The following is an 18,961-nucleotide window of genomic DNA, read 5'->3' on the forward strand; positions in this document are numbered from 1 at the left end:
GGCTCCCTCTTTTCCGACGATGCTGCTGGCCAGAGGCGGCACCCTTCACATCAACTAAGCGATGTACCACAGTAGCTGTCTCTGGCATGAAACATACCGATCTCGTACAAAATAGCGTGATTAAATTATCCTGCGACCATATCCAATAGCCCGTGTATAGACCTCTGGACTGTGATACTGTCCATGGTTGTGAAAGTGCTAAAGTCCGCACGGTCGCCGAAAGCGAGCTGTAAAGCTTGATTACGAGGGTTATTCGAGAGTGCCAAGCAAAAGAAAAAAAAAAAATGTGTTCCTCAGTAAGAGAGACAAAAATATTGTCGTCTGTGTGGATCGAACACACGACCTAATTTCATTGTCAATATATGCTTGACGGATGACATTCATAAGAAGGACCGCTCACCTTCAGATTTAATGACTGCAAGTGAAACTTCAGTCTCTTTGAAGATCAAATTAGTGATAGCTCAAACAATTTTAGGGTGACCACATACGACGATCTCCCAACTGATCTAAGACGACCTCCATTTTTGCATAAGATTATTACCTTCAAAAATATATTTGTTGTTAATGAAACTGCCAAGTAGTAGGACATGTGGATCGGATATATCGAGCTTACTCCGCTCAGCGTTAGGGCAACACATTTGATAGCCCCTCTACTACAACTTTTTATTAATTACAACGCTTCGGGCTTGTTCAGTGTACTCGCAAAGTAGCGCCCGGGGTAGTATGTCAGTAATCGGAGTGCGCTGAATAATCGCGTCAAGGTGAAATGTGTTGATCGACTATCGAACCTCAGAATGCCCAGTCTTGGACACGGACGCTATCATTACAATTCACAATGGATGGACATCCATTCAGACAACGTTTTGGCACTACTAGGAACAATGGAGTAGAGTCTTTCAATTCGCTCGACTTGCACACGGCGATCTACGAGTGTTAGCACCTTTGCAATCCAACACGATAGTTATCGTCACAGATTCGATGATCGATTTGATTCTTCCTACGACTAACAATACCGGAGACTAGCTTGTATACGAAGGTTTCGTCCACCCTCGACCTTTATTTTTCCTCGAGTAGTCTTATAGTCACACTTCTGGGATCCCAGAAGGGACCGATTGTATCTTCTTCACTCTGAATGTGCAAAATGAGGCCGAGATCAGCGTCTGGCGGACCATCTGGGGCTGCAAGTCTGTCACGATTTTGACCTGATTCGATCATCTCGTCCGAGTAGAAGTTTTCCAGTCTCTCTGTAAGGCTCTTTTGTAGTTGTTCTGCGGTCTTTCTCCAGCCAGCCCTCGGATTGTTCAAAAACGTAAGTAATTGGATGAAGTCATCTTGTGAGAGGCAACGGGTTGCTTCTTGTGCGAATCGTTGGGCGACTCCGGATACAGATAGGTGACTTCCATTCGAAATACCTGAATCCAAGATTCTTTCAACTGACTGAGACTCAGGCTGCGGATTTCCAAGGTGTCGACAAGCGTTGCTAGTATGGCAATCCACCAAGGCTCGGAAGCATTGATCGGCACTCTCCATCGCCCAAAGCACAATGGCCAAAAGGGTCTCTTGCTGGTGATCTCGATAGTCCAGATATTCGTTCACAAAGTCATGGGGTAGCTTTGTTTGCAAGCTAGAAGATCCGCTGTAGGATCACTCCCATCCGCTCGTGGGAGCGGAATGACAAGTAGAATTCCATGAAACGACGCGAAGGAATGGAAAGCGCAGCTTGTTAGTGCGAGTGTGACGGCGTGGCGCAAAAGAAGGTTAGTGCTCCAACTTCAGGATTGCACTTTTCGAAAGGACTAGGCAGGGGAGGGAGAATAGCGGGAGACTCGCACCGTGCGATGTCAGGCAGTAGCATGTTTGTCCGCCAAGATGAGACTGCACTTCACTCAGAGGGGGTCGGGTAGGCAGCGACAAAGGGAGTGAATTTTTGTTCCGTAGGCAATGCACAGCGGCTCTGTTGGTCAGGCCAGTGTGTTTGGCCCATTGCATGTAGGACATATTTTCGAAGGCTACCGTTTTTTGTTCTCCCTCGTCTCGGAGACATATTTGTCATAAGGTGTGTCTAACGCGGTCTAACAGGTTCTCAGTTTCGAACCAGGAAGAGGGAGAAAACGTCAGTGAGGGCCTGACACGGCAAGGCGGAGGGGTCCAGGTGCGTCAGGCAAAGTAGGACGGTCGCCTCAGCGCGACAAGAGGTGAGGAACAGGTTCGAGGGACGGGAGACCGGGTTCTTATAGGCGTCAAATGCGGCGGCGCGCCCAGCCTGCGACCGAACCAGAAGCGCCAGGGTCGCCTAAACCGAAGGCGGATTTCCCAGCAACAACTTTGCGACGCCGTTGTGACGACCGACATCTCCTCTTGGGCTGGGGATCAGAATACTTGAAGCGTGCCTTCAGTGCACGACTCCTGACATCTGGAAGGCTGTGCCGAAATGCCCGCGAGAATGAATATTGAATTCTCGATCTTCGAGAGGGATAAAAATATAAACCTTAATTTTTTATGGCTTGGCGTTGTGTGGTGACGCCAAGACTGTCGTATTGGCCCTGCCACATCGCCATCGGATCCAATCCGTGGACCATGTCCCGGGGCCACCCTGCTCGACAGAAGTCGATATCGAGATGGTCAAAGGATCGGATCCAGTCTGTGGACCATGCAGATGAGTCACGATATCGGATCCAGTCTGTGGACCACCTAGACAAGCCCGACTGATCAAACTCGAGATGGATCATATGGGGCGTTCACGGATGAGCCTCGATATCGAGATGGTTCACGGGCTGGATTCGATGAAATACCACGAGCCATCGGATCCGATCCATGGACCATGTCCCCGGAGGAGCACCCTACGACAATATCCACGTCTGTCGCGGATGGCTATAGATCTCTTTTCAATTCCCGCTATGTCTTCCGAGCCAGAACGGATATTCAGTCTCACAGGACAGATGGTGACGGCTCAGAGAAGTCGACTTCGAGCGGACATTATCGGCGCAGTGCAATGTATATCCATCTTGGGAGAAAAGTGGGGCTACCCAAATATCCCAATCGATTCAGATCAAATCAAGTCAAATCAAATCGATCCTTTTCGAATCCAAATCAAATCAAATTCGAGGCTCGATTTGATTTGATATATTTGGTTGCAAGCCTGAATTGCACCGCCATCAATGCCCAGCCACCACCCTTCATTTTCTCATTTTGGACCGTACCCCTTCCGTCTTATCAAGGTGATTCCCATTCACAAGCTGAAACTTGCTGACCCACTTGCCATGCCTATCCATTTCCCTCACGAGTATCTGGCGCGATCCAACAATCACCACCGCAAAGGCATGGAAATTTTTGTCTGCAATCTCCTTTTGGACGGTAGGCCCCGTAATGTAAGACTGAAGCTGATTGCGGACACTTCCGGACACCGGACCATGGCGTCTTCCATCAATCCAGTTGTTAATACTCCCTGTTCGGTATTTGTCGCCCTTGAATTTCAGTTTGAGAATGTCGTCTAGCTTCATGACCTCGAGTCTTTTCGCTTTTTCAATGCTGTCTTCTCCGCTAAGCCCCAGGTAGGGGATTTGGATGTTCCTGAACCCCATGAGGGTGTAGAAGGTTTTATTGTCTGTAATGAGGAGATCGACAATACCTGGACTGTTACTCAACTGCATAGATCAGCTTCATGTTCACTCTTATTGTATATGAACAGAGGTCTTACCTTCGTAACCTGACATTCAAGTGTCGACGGTATGGACTCGTTTTGTAGAATACTCCACCGGATATTGTCTCGGTGGTGTCCCTCCTCCTTTAAAAATGCGTCTTCGAAGATATCACACTCTCGCATCATGTGACAGTATCCAGCCAGTACGTCATTTGGGTTCCCAGTTTCCGCAAGAGTATGTACAGCATTGATCACGAAACGGTATAAACCAAGTCGATCAAGGAGCGCGAATCCAAACCTCTTCGCTGCTATGAGGTTAGTTATCTTCAAGGAGTTCGATGGATCATTCATATCAAAAGTCAGACCGCCCATGTAGACCATCAAAGATCGCCATGCAGATATGTCGCCTTCACTAGCAGCCTGGAGGTTCTAAGTAGACAAGGATGTGAGAGACCACACTTATAGCATAATCACTCCGACTGACAATGGAACAAAACTTACTAGTTCGGATAGTTTGAAGCTGCGGAGCACTCTGTCATATGGAATCCTTCGGTAGGCGCCGCGTTCGTCCTTTTGAAGTGCTAATTGTATCTCGTTCGCAGCTCTAGGTGCCCCTGCACAAGCCTCTAAGAAGATCTCAGAGACCTCCGAGTTTGGAGCTTCCACAGCTTTAGGTCTTTCTCTCCGCCTAATTTCCTAACATGTCCGGTAATTAGTATTAGGGTTAGCCAGTGCTTCTCCTTTACTCACTTCAAGATACGAAATAGCAGTATGGGTGTTGAATACCGGCTCCACACTCCGTTCTGGGCAGAAGTGATAGCCATTGGCGTTGTGTTCCAATTCACTCAGGTACTTTTGCACCTCTTCCTCATTGTTGCAGATGGCCCTCAGTGCTCCTAGCACGTCGGATCGAGTCAATCCGCAAATGGCTGAAAACCGTGGATTGAAAGAGACGTTTTCTTGGTCGTTCGCGCCGCTGACAAGGTCGCTTGAAAGCAGAGGCATGACGCCAGTGATGTATACCTTCTGAATACCGTAATCCAACGTCCCGCCACCTTTGACATTGGTCCAGAATGCCTTCAAGAGACGAGAGGGTGCGGTATCGGACGGTAACCTGGGATTGTGCGGATCCATATAATCGTTGGCACAAGCATCGTATTCATCCGCTAGTAGATAGATCTGGACGCATTAGAGTGCATTTCGTAGTTAGCTGAGAAGAAATATACCCCTTGTACATTCCAGAGGGGATGGTCCTCCTCCCCTCTCTCATGAATGTCTTGAAGCGTTCCATCAACAGCATTAATTAAGCGTTCGAGATTTCCGGCCGGGTGGTTCTCCACAAAAGTAGACGTCTGCGATGCAAACGATTCACCTAGATATCTGGTGTATTCATATTTGAACATCGACAGCCTCATGTTTATGTGTTGCCCAATGGACCGCGCAGACTGCTCAAGGTCATGAAGACGGGCGGGGCAGGAGAAGTCAAATTCTAAAACAAGATATCGTCCAGGTTGAATCGTGCCATTGTTGACAGCTTTATCCACGTTGAGACCCTATTGAGCATAAGTCACAAATCTGGCAGTAAGGACTCTACTACACATCTTGAAAAGTTTGTCATATTCGTCGCGAAACTGGAATCCATGGAAGTATCGCAGCATAGTGACGGTGAGCGACTTTCCAAACCGTCTAGGGCGGCAAACGAGCTTGACACTTGCCCCCTCTTCAAGTTCAGAAATATATTCCGTCTTGTCAAAGTATGCCGTTCCAGGGAGCTCGCGAAATCTACTAAAGTTCGTTTGCCCTAAGGCGAACTTTCGTAGCTCGCCGGATACCACGAGCTTCGAGCTCGATGACGAAGTGGAACTCGGGCGGGCGACCACGAGAGGAATTCGACTGTACCGGAGTAGAGGAGGGCAAGCTTGAGGGAAACGAAGTGAGGGATTTGTTAGCCCGGCACAGCGCCTGAACAGGTCGACAGGCCGGCTGCCAATCATTTCTATGGCAAAGGCAGGTCAGTGAGAGAGAAATGGCGGCGAGGAAGGGACGCGGCACTAGATGAAGACGTGGAGAGTGACGCGTGAGAATGTTTATTTGTGAATACCGCGAAGTGTTGGTCGAGGTCCCGCCCCCCCAAAAAAAGCCTCTGGCATAACTCATTTCTACAAACTAGAACCTTGAAAAATTGATAAACAAGACAGCGAAGGGAAAAGATGGCAGAGTCGATTAGATCTCCTTCCCATTGCATTTCAGCGCTCAGCGCTTCATGTTGTCCAAGAGGTCTCTATCATACATAAGCTTTTCGTCCGTCAAGGAGAGCTTCAGTGGTATCTCAGAAGACTCATCCACCCAATTTCCCATATTCCAATTGTTTACCCACACCCAATAATCGTCAGAAAGAACGGGGATCCGTTTCCCTCCGTTTCTCCTCAAGAATTTTCATTCCTCATTGCACTGCTCTGTGCATCCATCAAAAAGTTGTTAAGTTCGACCGACATTAGAAAAATAAAAAGAAAGCCCAAGGATCGATCTCTCTTCCCAATCCCAATATCGAGATCATTTTGGAGCGTGGTCGAAGGCCGTTTCCATACCCATATCGCTAAAACGCACCACCAATAATCAAAACAACAACTCAATCAAGCCATCAAGGCATTCAAGTCAAAACCATGAGCATCATCATCGGTGGGAGGGAGCCAAGGGCCCTTCTCTTCTTGTGAGGCATTGTGGAAGGCCTCGGCTCGGTTCAGTGTTTGAACATCGAGGTCGGTAACGTAGTTCTTGCCGTCAGGCAACGTCATTCGAACCTCAAACTCGTTGTGGAGCATCATATCATCTTTCCATAGCCGTCGCTCCCCATCATAGACGCAGAGCACGCGTTTCTTCATGCGCATCTTCTCGGCAGACATACCCCAGGATGGCGGGTAGTGCTTTCTCTTCTTGCGACCTTTGCCCACCAGAGCAACACCCCCTTTGGACCAGGTCATGCCCTTCCTGGTGGACTTGTTGGACTTGGAGACTCCGCCACCAATGACGGCTTTCCCCGAACCAGAAGCTTTGTGAGACTTGATGGCGCCTTTGCCTGATCGGCTGTTGAACGATGGGTCGTCATCCTCATCGTCGTCATCCTCTTCGTCGTCATCGTCATCTTCTTCATCAAAGCTGGTGGCCGGAGCATCTTCGGTTTTGATCATGTGTCGGTCCAAAGTCTCCTGGACAGCATCGTCATTGTCAATGTTGGAGAGATGTTGAACATTGATAGCCTCGCTCGGCTCTTCTTGTTGTACCACCCGCAGCACGCAATCATCAAGATGCTCATAGAAGTCCTGAGCATTGTTGAAGGTGGCTGAGCAAGTGGAGCATTTGCCTGTGGCGTCTTGGCAATAACTGGAGAGTTTTCGGTGGTTGTTGTTGGTGGTGGTGGTGTTGTTGTTGTTGGACGGACTCTTTTTTCGACTGTTGGGAGGAGTTTGTTCGACACCATGAACCGAAGTCAAGTGTCGCTTGAACACATCAGCTCGGTTGAAGCTCTTTTCGGCCGGAGAACCGGAGCCCGGGCAGAATCCGCACACCATGGTACCCTTGTAATGGGTCAAAGTGTGTCGATTCTTGTCGTACTTACGAGCGAATCCCTTTTGATTGTATTCACAGGTCACAATGGGGCATTTTTCGGGCCGTTCGGCCTGATGAGTGAGCATGTGAGCTTTCAAGTCCTTGAAGACTTTGCCGCAGTCTGGATGCGGGCAGCGGCCCTTCTCTCGGCTTTCCTCGTCGAACTCTGACGATGCGCTGGACTGTGATGCACCGGATACAAAAGAAGCGAGGGAGGGTCTTCGACTGGGGTAGTTTTGTTGTTTGCCGTAGTTGGAGTTTGTGAGGGGATCGGAGAATTGTGTGGTAGGATAGACGCCATAGGGTTGAGGTGATGGAGCAGGAGAACCCGAGGGTGACATGTTCGAGAAGGGATACATGTTAGAAGGGAAGAGCCCTTGTTCGGGGAGGGCTGTTTCGCCATAGGATCTGGAAGCGTGAATCAAGGAAGGATCTGTGGAAGAAAGTTTGGTCAGTGGACTGATCTCAAGCTCGAAGAAAGATCAATGTTTGGGTTGAATGACTGAAGAGAATAGGAAAGAAAGGGATGAGGGAACGGCGGAAGAGACGAACAAGATGACTCCAATGGTGGCATAAAGTTCCCACTGCATTGAGCAAAGAAATGAGACTGAAAACCATTGGCATGTTGCTGATGTGGCGCCGAAGGTGATGTCGCATTGGAATCATGGGGAAGCATATGGGTTGGAGGATATGCTGAAGCAGCCTGTGGGCGCGAGGATGGGGGAAAAGATCTTGCTTTCCCGGGAGAGACGACCGACGAGGGTTGTCGTGGGCGGGCTGAAGCAGGTGTTGTCGGTGACTTGAAGGTTGGTGTTGGGCGGGTCTGCTCGGTAGCTGGAGAATGGATGACAGAGGAGAAAACCGAGGAGGTATTGATAGACGACAGAGTCTCGGGAGAAGATGTCAAAAGCGCAGATTGGCAGGAGGAAAGAAGTTGCGGATGCACAGATTGGGCAACAGATCGTGCATAAGTCGAAGGAGACTGAATTTGAGAAGAGGAAAGATCGGCGCACTCACCCACATAGCTGTTGGACAGCTTTTCATGGCTCGCCATGGATAGTTCGGATTCCATGGAGGCATTCAACATGTCCTGCGAAAAGGTTTCGGGGTTGACAATGGTTGGCATGACACCCAATCCATACGAGGCGCCGTGGTGGTCATACCCGTCCTGGCTGGAGATGGTGTGGGAGGGACCGGAGTATGGGGAGCCAACGGTGGAGGATGAGGCGCTGGGGATCGACGGTGCGTGCCCCGATGAGATGAGGGCGGGGGGGAGTTCGTGAAGCTGGTGCATCTCTTGCTTCAGTGATGGTATCGGTGCATTCGCAAACATGGATGGGTTGTCCAAGAATGAGTATGGGAGAGGGTGAAAGTTGACCATGGGGTCGACTGGGTTGAATGCTGAATCCATGGCCAGGCCCGGAAATGGTGCCTGTATGCTTTGCTCGAGATCGGAAGCTTGGTCCACAAACTGATGACGATGCGAATGCTCGAGGGCCAGCATGGTATGAAATCGACCGGAATCAGAGCGACAACATGAGCCTTGAATGTCAGAGAGCGGACGTGAATCGAAGTCGAGGCCCGCGGTCAAGTACTAATAGTAATTTGTTGTTGATACGGGGGATTGTCAGGCTTATGGGCTAACGGAGCCGAGTCGTATAGTATGGCGTTGGTCAAGGAGGTGGGGGGGGGGGGGGGGAGGGGCCAGGGAAGTCAAGTTCGGTTCGGTTGGAGGAGCACGGACACCGACAAGGGCAATGAGCTCTGGAGGCGCTGGCAGAGTCAATCGATAAGGGCAGAGAATATACGAAAATCGAGGTTCGAGTGAGGCCTAGACGCAGTTCAGACAAGTTTTTGGTCTTCGTATGCGTGGAAGCTGCGGATAGAGAGGTGAGTCGTGAGGCTTGCTGAAGAGTGTCGATCAGTACTGGATGCAGTAAGGAGGATTTCGCGGGAGGAAGACGAAGCCGATGCGGTGACAGGCGACAGGCGTCTGGCACAAGAGGAGTCGAGAAAGGGAGGGAGGGGAAAGATATTGCTGCGGTTGTTGCGGCCCCGGGTAAAGGACAAATAGGACGAGGATGCAATAGTCAACAAGTTGTGGTCGAGAAGGATTTCAAAAGGTTGGACTCAGGCTGAAGATGGGGGGCGAAATCGTGAGATATAGTCGTTTGCTTCGAGGCAGAGATCGTTTGCCGAATGAAGGGGCCCTGTCGCTTGCTAGATGAGCGATGAGCTCAAACATGAGCCCACATTCGAGTTTAGCATGGGTGGTTTGAATTGCTAGCCCTACAACAAAATGTGGGCTCCGTATTTTGGGGAGCAAGGATCTAGGGTGCGAGTAGAGGAACAGGGACAAGGGGGGCCGTGTTTCTTCGGTGTGGCAGCGACGGTGGCCGTATTGACAATACACGAGCCAAAAGGGTCAAAATGACCACTACTGCACATGCTAGTAAGCTAGCTTTCGGGGACGCCTAAGCCTACAGCTGTCAGTTGCCCGCGACTTTGATCAGAGCAGCACCGGAAGGTGCGCTTTGGGACACAACATAATAGGAGCAGATTACCTACTGCCGATATTGAGTGGGAAGATACTGACTGTATCTCCTGCAAATTGCGGCGGGATGCTCAATGATGCCAGACCGCGACCCGCGAGACAATAAGTACTCGGTACCTAAATCAGATCAGATCAGGATCATGCGATCGCTTTCCCAATTTCTATTCATAAACACTGAAAGGGTAGCAGTCACGGTCGCTAATTTTTTTTTTTTTTTCCTTTTCTCCTTGATACGTGGTAGTATGTAGTCCGTCGATCATCATAGCCAGTTGCAACGCCATGTCTGACCGAACTGAGGATGGGCAGACTGATCGAATGATGGACTAACTGGTGGCTTTGTCACTGGTCACTGCTTGATCCCGACCCGTAACTTCGGCGATCCCTCATCGACGAACAGGTTCTATCAACAATAGCGTAGATGGGTAGGTGTATAGTCCCGTCATCCCTCCGTACTTAGGCTGGAGATGCTGCTTTGGGCAAGCGTGGGTGCTGGGATAGGCCAGGGCCCGTGTTGACGGGTTCGCACCTCATTGATGGGTGCCGGGCAGCAGATGACCGGATGGAGGGCTCAGAGAGCTTGGGTTGCCAGTTTAGGCTGATAGGGGTGCCAAAGAGAGGAAATTCCAAGAGAGATCCTGGGGATTGGCTTCTGTGCGTCTCTGGGTCCGTGGTTCTCCTGCCCGCACTTTGGCGAGGGGGGGCACCGCTGAAACAACAAGTTATTGCTGCGCCAGTCACCGGCTAAAGTGTCGCTAGTGGGGCCCTAATGGTAATACGGGTATTTGTGTAGGCGAGGCCGATGCGATTGGCGCCATCGTGCAGATGCGGTCAGGTAGGCTTTGGACAGGGCGCGGAAAACGTGGCCGACCCGGCACTCTCCGCCTTTGTGGCGCTGTGATTCGCCGGTGTTACTCGGGGTGGCCAGGATGGAGTGGCAATCGAGGCGCAGGCCCTCCAGAAAGGCCTCGTGATTGGCTGTTGGCCTGCTGAGCCACCTTTGTCGTGCTATTTATTCACCGCAAGATTGAGGCTGGGGGCTTTTTGGCTTGTGGCTCGCCGCAGGATGACTGGCTCTTGAGACACAATCTTCATCCAGAGATTTCCACACAGTCTCCTTTCTGTCACCCACTCCGACTGACTCCATCTTTGGCCTTGATGACATGTGTGTGAAGTCTCGGTCAAACGTCGAGTCCATCCATCAGCTATGTAACTCATGCTACCGGCGCTCACCGGCCGTGTACATGTATCACCCACCATGTACCACGAACCCCACACCCACTCTATCTAGTCGATCAATGAGTCCTGCATCGTGTTGCGGTTATGACACTGGCGATATCAATGTGCGAGGCATTGAAAGACTTTTTTCTCGCATGTGCTTGTCCTGGCACATCAAATCGGCCAGGTATCTCGTGCCCCATTTTTCATTTCAGGCTTTTGCGTCATATCGATCCCTGACAAATAACCTCCTCGACTAGGCGGAGGGTTGGCTTGAACCTCGAGCCGTAATTGTTCAAGTGGTGAACCCCTCCAAACTCGGGCTTCCCCCTCAGATGTTTAGTCCCTGATTAGGCATTGGCCGTTGGCCCCCTACTCGTAAACTCAGTCCTCAAAAGGACATTTCCTCTGGCAGCCTATGACAGGCCAACTTTCCATCTTTCCTTGCCAAAAAGCTTTGACGAATACCACGTCGCCATCGCCTTTTTCCTAAATGTCCTGCAGCCCTGCCCTAGTTATCTGTTTCTTTGGTTCTTCGTGTTCTGTAACCTCCATGCCGCCGCCCTCCCCCCCCCCCCCCCCGGACCTGATGCTGCTTACTGTGCTGGCGCATCTCTTCGTCACCGCTCAGGCACTCAGATCCTTGCCGTCTCTTCGCCGCTCCACGTTGCAACTTCACGGATCGTTCTGGCCCCTCTTGTAGGGCTGCAGGCTTTAGTGCCCAAAAAATCTGTTCTGCCCCGAGCGGATCATTGTTCTCAGAAACACCCAGTGTCTCTCATAACAGCTATTGGCGCGCCGTCCAAAACCCCCGTATGGTGATGGTCTGAGCCCAAACTTTCTGGCTCGGGCTAAACCAACATTGTAGGCTGGCATGCAGTCGGTCTGCAATTGTCCCTTCTATCCAATCATCCCGTTTGACTCACCTTTTGGTAAGAAATGCTGTCTCTTCATTGCTTCGTTGCCATCCGTTCTTCTTCCCCCACTGCTGCACAGACCGCTGGATGCGAGTCTGCCTCGAGTTCAAAGCGCAGGACCGTGCAGGTTTGTCCATGCGGCAAACCGCCAGTGTCGACCTCGTCCACAAACATTGCGGTTCAAAGACACTTTCGAGACTCTACCGTCAACGGTCTGATGGCGCCTCAAGATGCCTCAAGTGCTTCGCTGTCCATCCCCCATGTCAGAAATGGGTCTAGATTCGGCGGTTTCTGGTCTCGGGGCATATTGGTCATCATCCGGATTGAACAACAGAACTTCCCCCTTCCCCCGGAGGACCCTCGTCCTCGTGTCAAAAAGGGCCAGTCCTACGAAACACTTCTGCAGCCCTATGAGCCCCTCTTTCCCTTTCTTTCGCAGTCCTACCCCGATCCCTTTTACTCTTTTCTCCTTCGTGCCTCGCTATTTTAATATGTCTTTTTTTACGGCTATCAGGCTGAAAGTGGTTAGGTTCAAGAATTGTGGCTTGCGCTCGAAGCGAGAATTTCGGGGTCTGGACTGTCCTCATTGTTTTCGACTCCTCCTTTTCCACTCGCAGCACATGCTACTGCTCGTTAGTTAGCATCGTTTGCGCGCTTGATTGCTTTTTGGTTCTCGACATCTACGCCATCGGTGTCAATTTATAGCCTCAATCGTGCTGCTGCTTGCTCATTCACCATTCGCCTAAGTTAGACAAAGCCTCTCCATGCCGGAGCCTCTTTGGGCCTCTTGCCCGCCACGGACGGGAACAGGCTCGGGACCTTCCTGGGTTCACCGCCAGCCTTTGCCGACCCCTCTCGTTTACGAGGATATTGTTTTTTCCATTCGCACGACAACTTGTTGCGCATTCACATTCAGCCGACCTTTCAAAACTCACAATTCTCGTAAGTTCATTCGTATTGACCGCCTGGTGGGAAGCAAAGAGCTTTGCTACACTTTATGAAGTGCCTTGACTACCGTGACTCACTGGCGTGTTTTTGGACGTACTCTGTCCCCCACGAGCATCCCGCATCGTTGGTACAGTTTGAGCCCCTATGTTCTTTCGTCCATCACCACTGAATCCGGCCAAGAAAAACTTCGCCTCCGAGCATTGGCCACCAAGACCGTCATTCTGAACAGTCGTTGGATGAAATTTGAACAGGGGACGAGGTTCAGTGTACTGTAGTGAAGAAAAAAGCCGGCTCAACGGTGGGACCTCGATTCTAACGGACAACATCTCAAGTTGTGGCCTTCTGCGCAATGACCTCGAGATTCAGATGCGGATCGGAAGGCTTTTGACCTTGATATGGCGCTCCTCTCATAGTGTTCCACCTGTCCTTCTGAAATGGCTGCGCACGGAGTGAGATGGCCAGTGCCGGCGACGAAAATATCTTATGCTCGGCGAAACTCACCGATGCACTGTCATGAGAACGCTAATCTGTGGTCTTTGGTCTTGAACGACATCTATTGTGACATGTTCCTTTTTATAATCTCATTCCCGTACTAGTGCGTTCCCACGACGCAAGCGGATAACCAATGGCGGTTAACATATTCTCAAGCAGTGAAGGAGTGTGCCGGAGAATGTCCCATTCGGCTTCGTCCTTGACCATCAGCGTCCCGGCCAGGATCGTGCCGTTAAGGGCGACAGAGCTCTCCGGCCCTGCTCCAGGGATACTGACAGCTTCGTTCCGTCTTGGACAGATGGCCAATTTGTCCGTGGTCATCGCCAGGTTGTAACTAAACACGGTCTGACGATCTTGTTCAATCTCTATGTTCTCATTCAGTGGCTGGCCCGGAAAACGGGTGGCAGAGAATGCAGCTCGCATGAGCAGGAGGTATTTCGAATATAGACTTGTTGACGATAGATCATCCTCAAGCGGGGAGGAAAAATGGAGGAGGGGGAACTCGGGGTCTTGGAAAAGGGGAAGTTCTGGATGAGCTCTCACGGTCATGCGGTCGATGAGAAGGTCCCATTCGTCAGCGTTGGGCCCCGACATATCTTCTACAGGAAGAAATTGAAGATGTCGATGTGATTGACTGGCGCCACTATGCTCTCCAGAGTTGAAGAAAGCGAACAAACGCGAAGAGCTTCCCTCCTCCGGTCCGTCGTTCCAGGCACGAAGGCAGGCGTGCGTCAAGCAGAGGTCGTCCTCCTCCAACATGTCTGTCTGAGGCTTGTTGGCCTCGGTGGCAATGATGAAGTGGTTGTGGATGACAGGGAACTTGTTCAAGACTAATTTGTGTGAAGCTCGGTCACCGGGAATCTTGGCGATCAAAAGCTCTGCCGGTGGATCTGCGAATGGATCGAATTTGGGACTTTTGGAATCCTTTGACTCTTCCGCTTTCGGTTTTTGGGCCAACGCCGGGCAATACCGTAGTTGAAACTTTTAAAACATGAGCTCTTTTGGATCACTGCTGCTCAGCCCTTCACTCACCGAGGCTCCCTGTTTACCCCGAAGAACGGCAAGAGTTGTTTCAGAGAAGAGTAAGTCTTTAGCTCTATAGGCACCAAGGAACTTCTTGGTTACGATATTTTGCAGCGGCTCCCCAAGACCGAGCATGTTTGCTGTCTCCGACATGCTTTGGATTTCTCAACGTCCTCCGTAGCGCTCTCTTCAATCGGGTTGGACGTTAGAGCACTTGCGGAGGGAGCAACGGTCAAGTTATAGGTTGAGTGTCATCATAATCCAACGGATTCTAACTCTCCAAGAGAAGGATGAAAGGCGATCCGGAGACGATCCGAGCTCAAACGAAACAAACGAGAACAAACGAGATGGTCGTGACCGGGGCGAATGTTACGACGTTGAAATGCGGCTTAGCGTCACGCTGGGCAAACTGTCTTGGCGCCATATCTTATCGGTGGGCATTGACACTGAACTTGAACCTCAAAACACAACAATATCAACATTCTTAACTCGATGTTCATCCTTACAACTCACAGAGTGGGATAATCTTAATGAATCTTCTCCGTCATGACCAGGAACCGACGTTAGGGTCACTGTCTTACTGTCTCACCAATCGTAACACTTGCTATTCATCCATTTTTCTCGGTACGCTCGCTTTCTTGAATTGAGGAGACTCTGCGAAAAGCTGTCGTTTGATGGCGTCAAGTAAAGCAGAGGTAACTAAGATCTCTCCCAAATCCACATATACGGATGACCGTGGGCTCCAAATCAGTGGCCAAGCTATTTCTGGTGGATAACTGGCTTTGGACCGTTACAAAATCTATGGAAACTCGTGGCCCCCCCATTAGTTTCTGAAGACCACACATGCAACCAGTTTCAGCTACACATCTCATGCCAGCCCACGTTTCAAGACCAGTCATGAAGGGATCTGCTGCCCTGCTCAGAATATTGGCCAACGAATATCAAATGATGGCCGTCTCCGCTCGGCTGCAGCATCCCGAATGTCAGCCCCACAGTCATGGTATATCAAATAAACAGGATATGTTACTACAGGCAATTCATTGCGTGGTTATGCTCTGCTGCACTGCCTACTCCCACATATCTTTACTCGACTCGGAGCGACTCTAGCTATGTGTTCTTGGCCGTCAACGACCACGAGTCTTCCAGAAAGAGCGGTCCCCGCGGGCTATCACCAAAGGCGTTGCTTGGGACCGACAAGGGGTCAACGCAGAGTCGTACAGGGCCTCCGACGTTTGCTAACGCTTTCCTAGCCATTCCCGCTTGGTGATGCCATCGGCAGAATGCCTCCTTTGGCCAATTCCCCTCCTGCCCGCCGATTGCTGCTGGGCGGTGGAAATGAAGGGGAAAATCATCAGAATTGGTAGCCCAGTACGCTGGGCGGTTCCAATTTCTTGACGCATAAATTTAGGTCACAGATCTCTTCTTGGAATTCCAATACTCCTGTTTGCCGCATGTATAGCATGGCGATTGGCATACAGTGCCTTTGCGGCACCGCCACATTCCGAACATCTGAGTTGAGTGCCAGGATTTTCCCAAATCAAGACCTGTTTTATCCTCTTATCACATCCTTCTCCGAGGTTGACAGGCACAGCTTTTGGGCTGCAAGGTGGAATGCATCTACGGTGTGATTGGATAAAGGGGTCGTGATTGTTTGGATGGGTTTGTCGCGCTCGTGCGAACGGGCTGGTTGGACTCGAGAATCTGTGGCCGATCGAGACTACGGGCAGGAGTAGACCACTTATGGAAGGGCTCTTGTGGGACAGATTCAACCCGTTGATGTTTCGCAGATTGTCATTTCCTCTACGATATATCGATCTTTGGAGGAATCGATGTTGCGCATCGCCTCTGGAGTGATTTCTCAGGTGAGTCGCACCCTTGGAGAAGAGATGCCGTCAGTCATGCCTTCGGGAGTCTTCAATTTGATACCGATGTCACGGGTAAGACCTGTTTGCAAGACGAACAGAAAACCCTGCGTTTAATGGAGAATTATAAAACATACTCAGCGTATTGATCAATGACTCGACATCAAAACGCCAGACGACCTCTCGAGCATTCCTCACCCGAGTTCTTCAAGTCCATTCACTACTCAGCGGCGCCAGTTTTCCTGGAAGGCATCCTCTCACTCAGTCTCATATCTCAGGAAATGCCGTCGATAAACGCTGATCCTCTGTACCTGGGTATCTGCGCCGACCGAAGAGCGCCATGTTGCAGACAGAGTCATCTCCGGTGTCACGGGCAAAGATGGACCATCCCGGACACATTCACTGCGGCCGCGACGACTCACCACCTTCCAACCGCATCCTCTGACACACGATGTCGCTGTCACGCGGGGGGTTTCCTACATCCTGATCCGCTTACAACGGACGATCATGATGCTTTCTTCGAAAATTCTCATCACTTGGCCACCTCGCCCATAATGCCAACCCCTGCATACCGATCTTACGGCCGTCCACCAGACTATTGGACCGAAGTGCCAGCCTGGCCGGTTTCTCAACCCGCTAGCACCAACCACGGCATGCCGAATGGTGTTGGCCCCAGCTCAACACTGACCTGTAGCAGCAACCATCCCAACATGTCCCATTCGGCTGACGCAGGGACTAGACAAACATCGCCTATATTACATTGGCCGTGTGAATTTATGAACCCATCCTGCGACCAGGAGATCTCCATCCTGTCGCCTGACAGTGCCAATCACCAGAATGTCTCTACAATTTCGTCGCCTATATTCAGAGGTGAGAAGAACAGCGAGAGACCTCCTTCCCATCTGCCCAACAACCTGCCCGCGAATCCTCACAGGAGAAACCAAAATATGATAACTTCTAGCAGCATTCCGCAAAATTTCAGCAACAATGAGTCCGGAATGGTATGTCCGGATGATACACTTTTGGAAGATAACGCTGCGACCTTGGGTAATTGGACAACTCCAAACACTTTGTTGGAAGCCGTGACACCAATCTTCAATGAGCAATTGTTATCGCCTGCCGTGAGCTACAGGGAAGACGAGTTTGGAGCATTATTGCCTGCGAATGATTTGCCGGGATTTCAGCCTGACCCCGATTTCGATCTGTTCGAGCTTCACCCGGATTTTGTTCCGCCAGAACAATATTCTCTCCACCCAACACCAGGGTATGCTCCCCTGCCTGAGTGGGATATCCCGGTCGAGAATCGGTTGCAAAGTCTGACCAATCCTCTCGTCCATTCATCGAGTCTTTGCCAGCATTCTTTTTCTCACCAACAAGGTGAATCATGGCCGCTCGTTGGGGCAGGAGGCCATGTCCAAAGCCTTTGGGCGACGCCGCTTCCTGTTGATGTGCCTTCTTCGAGACAAGGTGTTGCTCCAGGAGCGAGCAACAAACAATGGGGAGGAAGGAGCGGGCAGAGAGACACCTCAAAGGATGATTTTCTTGTACAGTGCAAATCACAGGGCATGTCATACAAGCAGATCAAAGAGTTGGGGGCCTTTGACGAAGCGGAATCAACTCTGCGAGGGAGGTATCGAGTTTTGACCAAACCAAAAGAGGCACGACTTAGAAAACCCGAATGGGGAGAACGAGAAGTGAGTGTTCGTCAACCTGAGAGCGAGTTTGGTGGCTAATCAGGGATGACAGATACAGCTGCTGTTCGAAGGAGTGTCACAATGCTCCAAGTCTAATCCTGACGCTGGCAGACAATCCGCGGAACTCGATGCGGTCTCTATAGGTCAATTTGTGAGCAAGGTACCCTGGAAGCAAGTTGCTGAATTCATGGAACGTCGAGGCGCCTATAGGTATGGGAATGCCACGGCAAAGAAAAAATACCTAGAGCTCCTGAAGGCTCGAGGTATTCCGGTCTCCGTATCCAGAAATGAAGCCGGCAATGTTGGAAATGATATGACATCGACCGAAATCGTGAACGAACAGGTTCCTCAGGTCTGAATCTATAAGAACGGTCCCATGGGCTCAACAGGGAACCTTAGGAGGACCGCCTCAACAGAATCATTCATTTCGAAAACTCGGAGAATACCATCTTCTCAATAACTGTCTGACGATTTTCCCTTCTGAATGGGCAAGTCGATCATTTTGATCATATCAGCTCATTCCCGCGGACTTTATTGGACACTCTCTTATCGAGGAAACATCTTTCTCTGGTCTCTCATGGCAGCAAAAGTCGATCTGATCTCACAGATAATGCATTCACCTCGCTGAGCACGTTCAGACCTCTCTTCAGCGCTCCTTTGATCCGGTCCCGACGACGTCGAAATTCCGAGGATCAGTCTCGGAGAAAGAGGCTCTAGTCTCTACCGTTTCCTCGGATTCGGTCCGGCATCAAATGAAAATTGACGAGAATTTGACCCAGCGCAACCAATTCCGGAACGAACCATCCCCGACGCTAATTTGAACCTCACGTTCATAAAAGTGCCTTTTAAGTCAGACACTACCACTTGTTCTGGCCATGGGCTCGACCGGGCGAGAGGCCTGACTCGCTCGTGCGGACTCGTGCGAGTTATTGTTGATGAGATAACGAGTCGAGCCGGTGGAGATCTGCATTTGATATTGATCACTGTCCCAATTCAGGCAGGCGTGTTTT

At 50.6% G+C, this 18,961-nt stretch overlaps 5 protein-coding genes across 5 annotated transcripts; 1 reads left to right on the forward strand and 4 right to left on the reverse strand.

Annotated features, from left to right (window-relative positions):
• Positions 1-1,056: 1,056 nt before the first annotated feature.
• On the reverse strand, positions 1,057-1,530 carry Z518_09286 (uncharacterized protein; the record flags this gene model as incomplete). The annotated part of the gene is made up of 1 exon (XM_013413242.1): positions 1,057-1,530. The coding sequence occupies one exon, from the start codon at positions 1,528-1,530 to the stop codon at positions 1,057-1,059; it is 474 nt and encodes a 157-aa protein (XP_013268696.1).
• Positions 1,531-3,176: 1,646 nt separating this feature from the next.
• On the reverse strand, positions 3,177-5,055 carry Z518_09287 (uncharacterized protein; the record flags this gene model as incomplete). Its single annotated transcript, XM_013413243.1, has 5 exons — positions 3,177-3,644; positions 3,698-4,069; positions 4,142-4,336; positions 4,391-4,819; positions 4,867-5,055. 5 exons carry the CDS (start codon positions 5,053-5,055, stop codon positions 3,177-3,179), a joined length of 1,653 nt encoding a protein of 550 aa, XP_013268697.1.
• A 1,218-nt stretch (positions 5,056-6,273) lies between these two features.
• Z518_09288 (uncharacterized protein) lies at positions 6,274-8,750 on the reverse strand (the record flags this gene model as incomplete). Its single annotated transcript, XM_013413244.1, has 2 exons — positions 6,274-7,679; positions 7,799-8,750. The coding sequence occupies 2 exons, from the start codon at positions 8,748-8,750 to the stop codon at positions 6,274-6,276; spliced, it is 2,358 nt and encodes a 785-aa protein (XP_013268698.1).
• A 4,703-nt stretch (positions 8,751-13,453) lies between these two features.
• Positions 13,454-14,548, reverse strand: Z518_09289 (uncharacterized protein; the record flags this gene model as incomplete). Its single annotated transcript, XM_013413245.1, has 2 exons — positions 13,454-14,353; positions 14,405-14,548. 2 exons carry the CDS (start codon positions 14,546-14,548, stop codon positions 13,454-13,456), a joined length of 1,044 nt encoding a protein of 347 aa, XP_013268699.1.
• A 2,263-nt stretch (positions 14,549-16,811) lies between these two features.
• Z518_09290 (uncharacterized protein) lies at positions 16,812-18,309 on the forward strand (the record flags this gene model as incomplete). The annotated part of the gene is made up of 2 exons (XM_013413246.1): positions 16,812-17,951; positions 18,004-18,309. The coding sequence occupies 2 exons, from the start codon at positions 16,812-16,814 to the stop codon at positions 18,307-18,309; spliced, it is 1,446 nt and encodes a 481-aa protein (XP_013268700.1).
• Positions 18,310-18,961: the final 652 nt, after the last annotated feature.

This window comes from Rhinocladiella mackenziei (assembly GCF_000835555.1).
Source record: "Rhinocladiella mackenziei CBS 650.93 unplaced genomic scaffold supercont1.7, whole genome shotgun sequence".
In the NCBI taxonomy this organism is placed as follows: Eukaryota; Fungi; Ascomycota; class Eurotiomycetes; order Chaetothyriales; family Herpotrichiellaceae; genus Rhinocladiella; species Rhinocladiella mackenziei.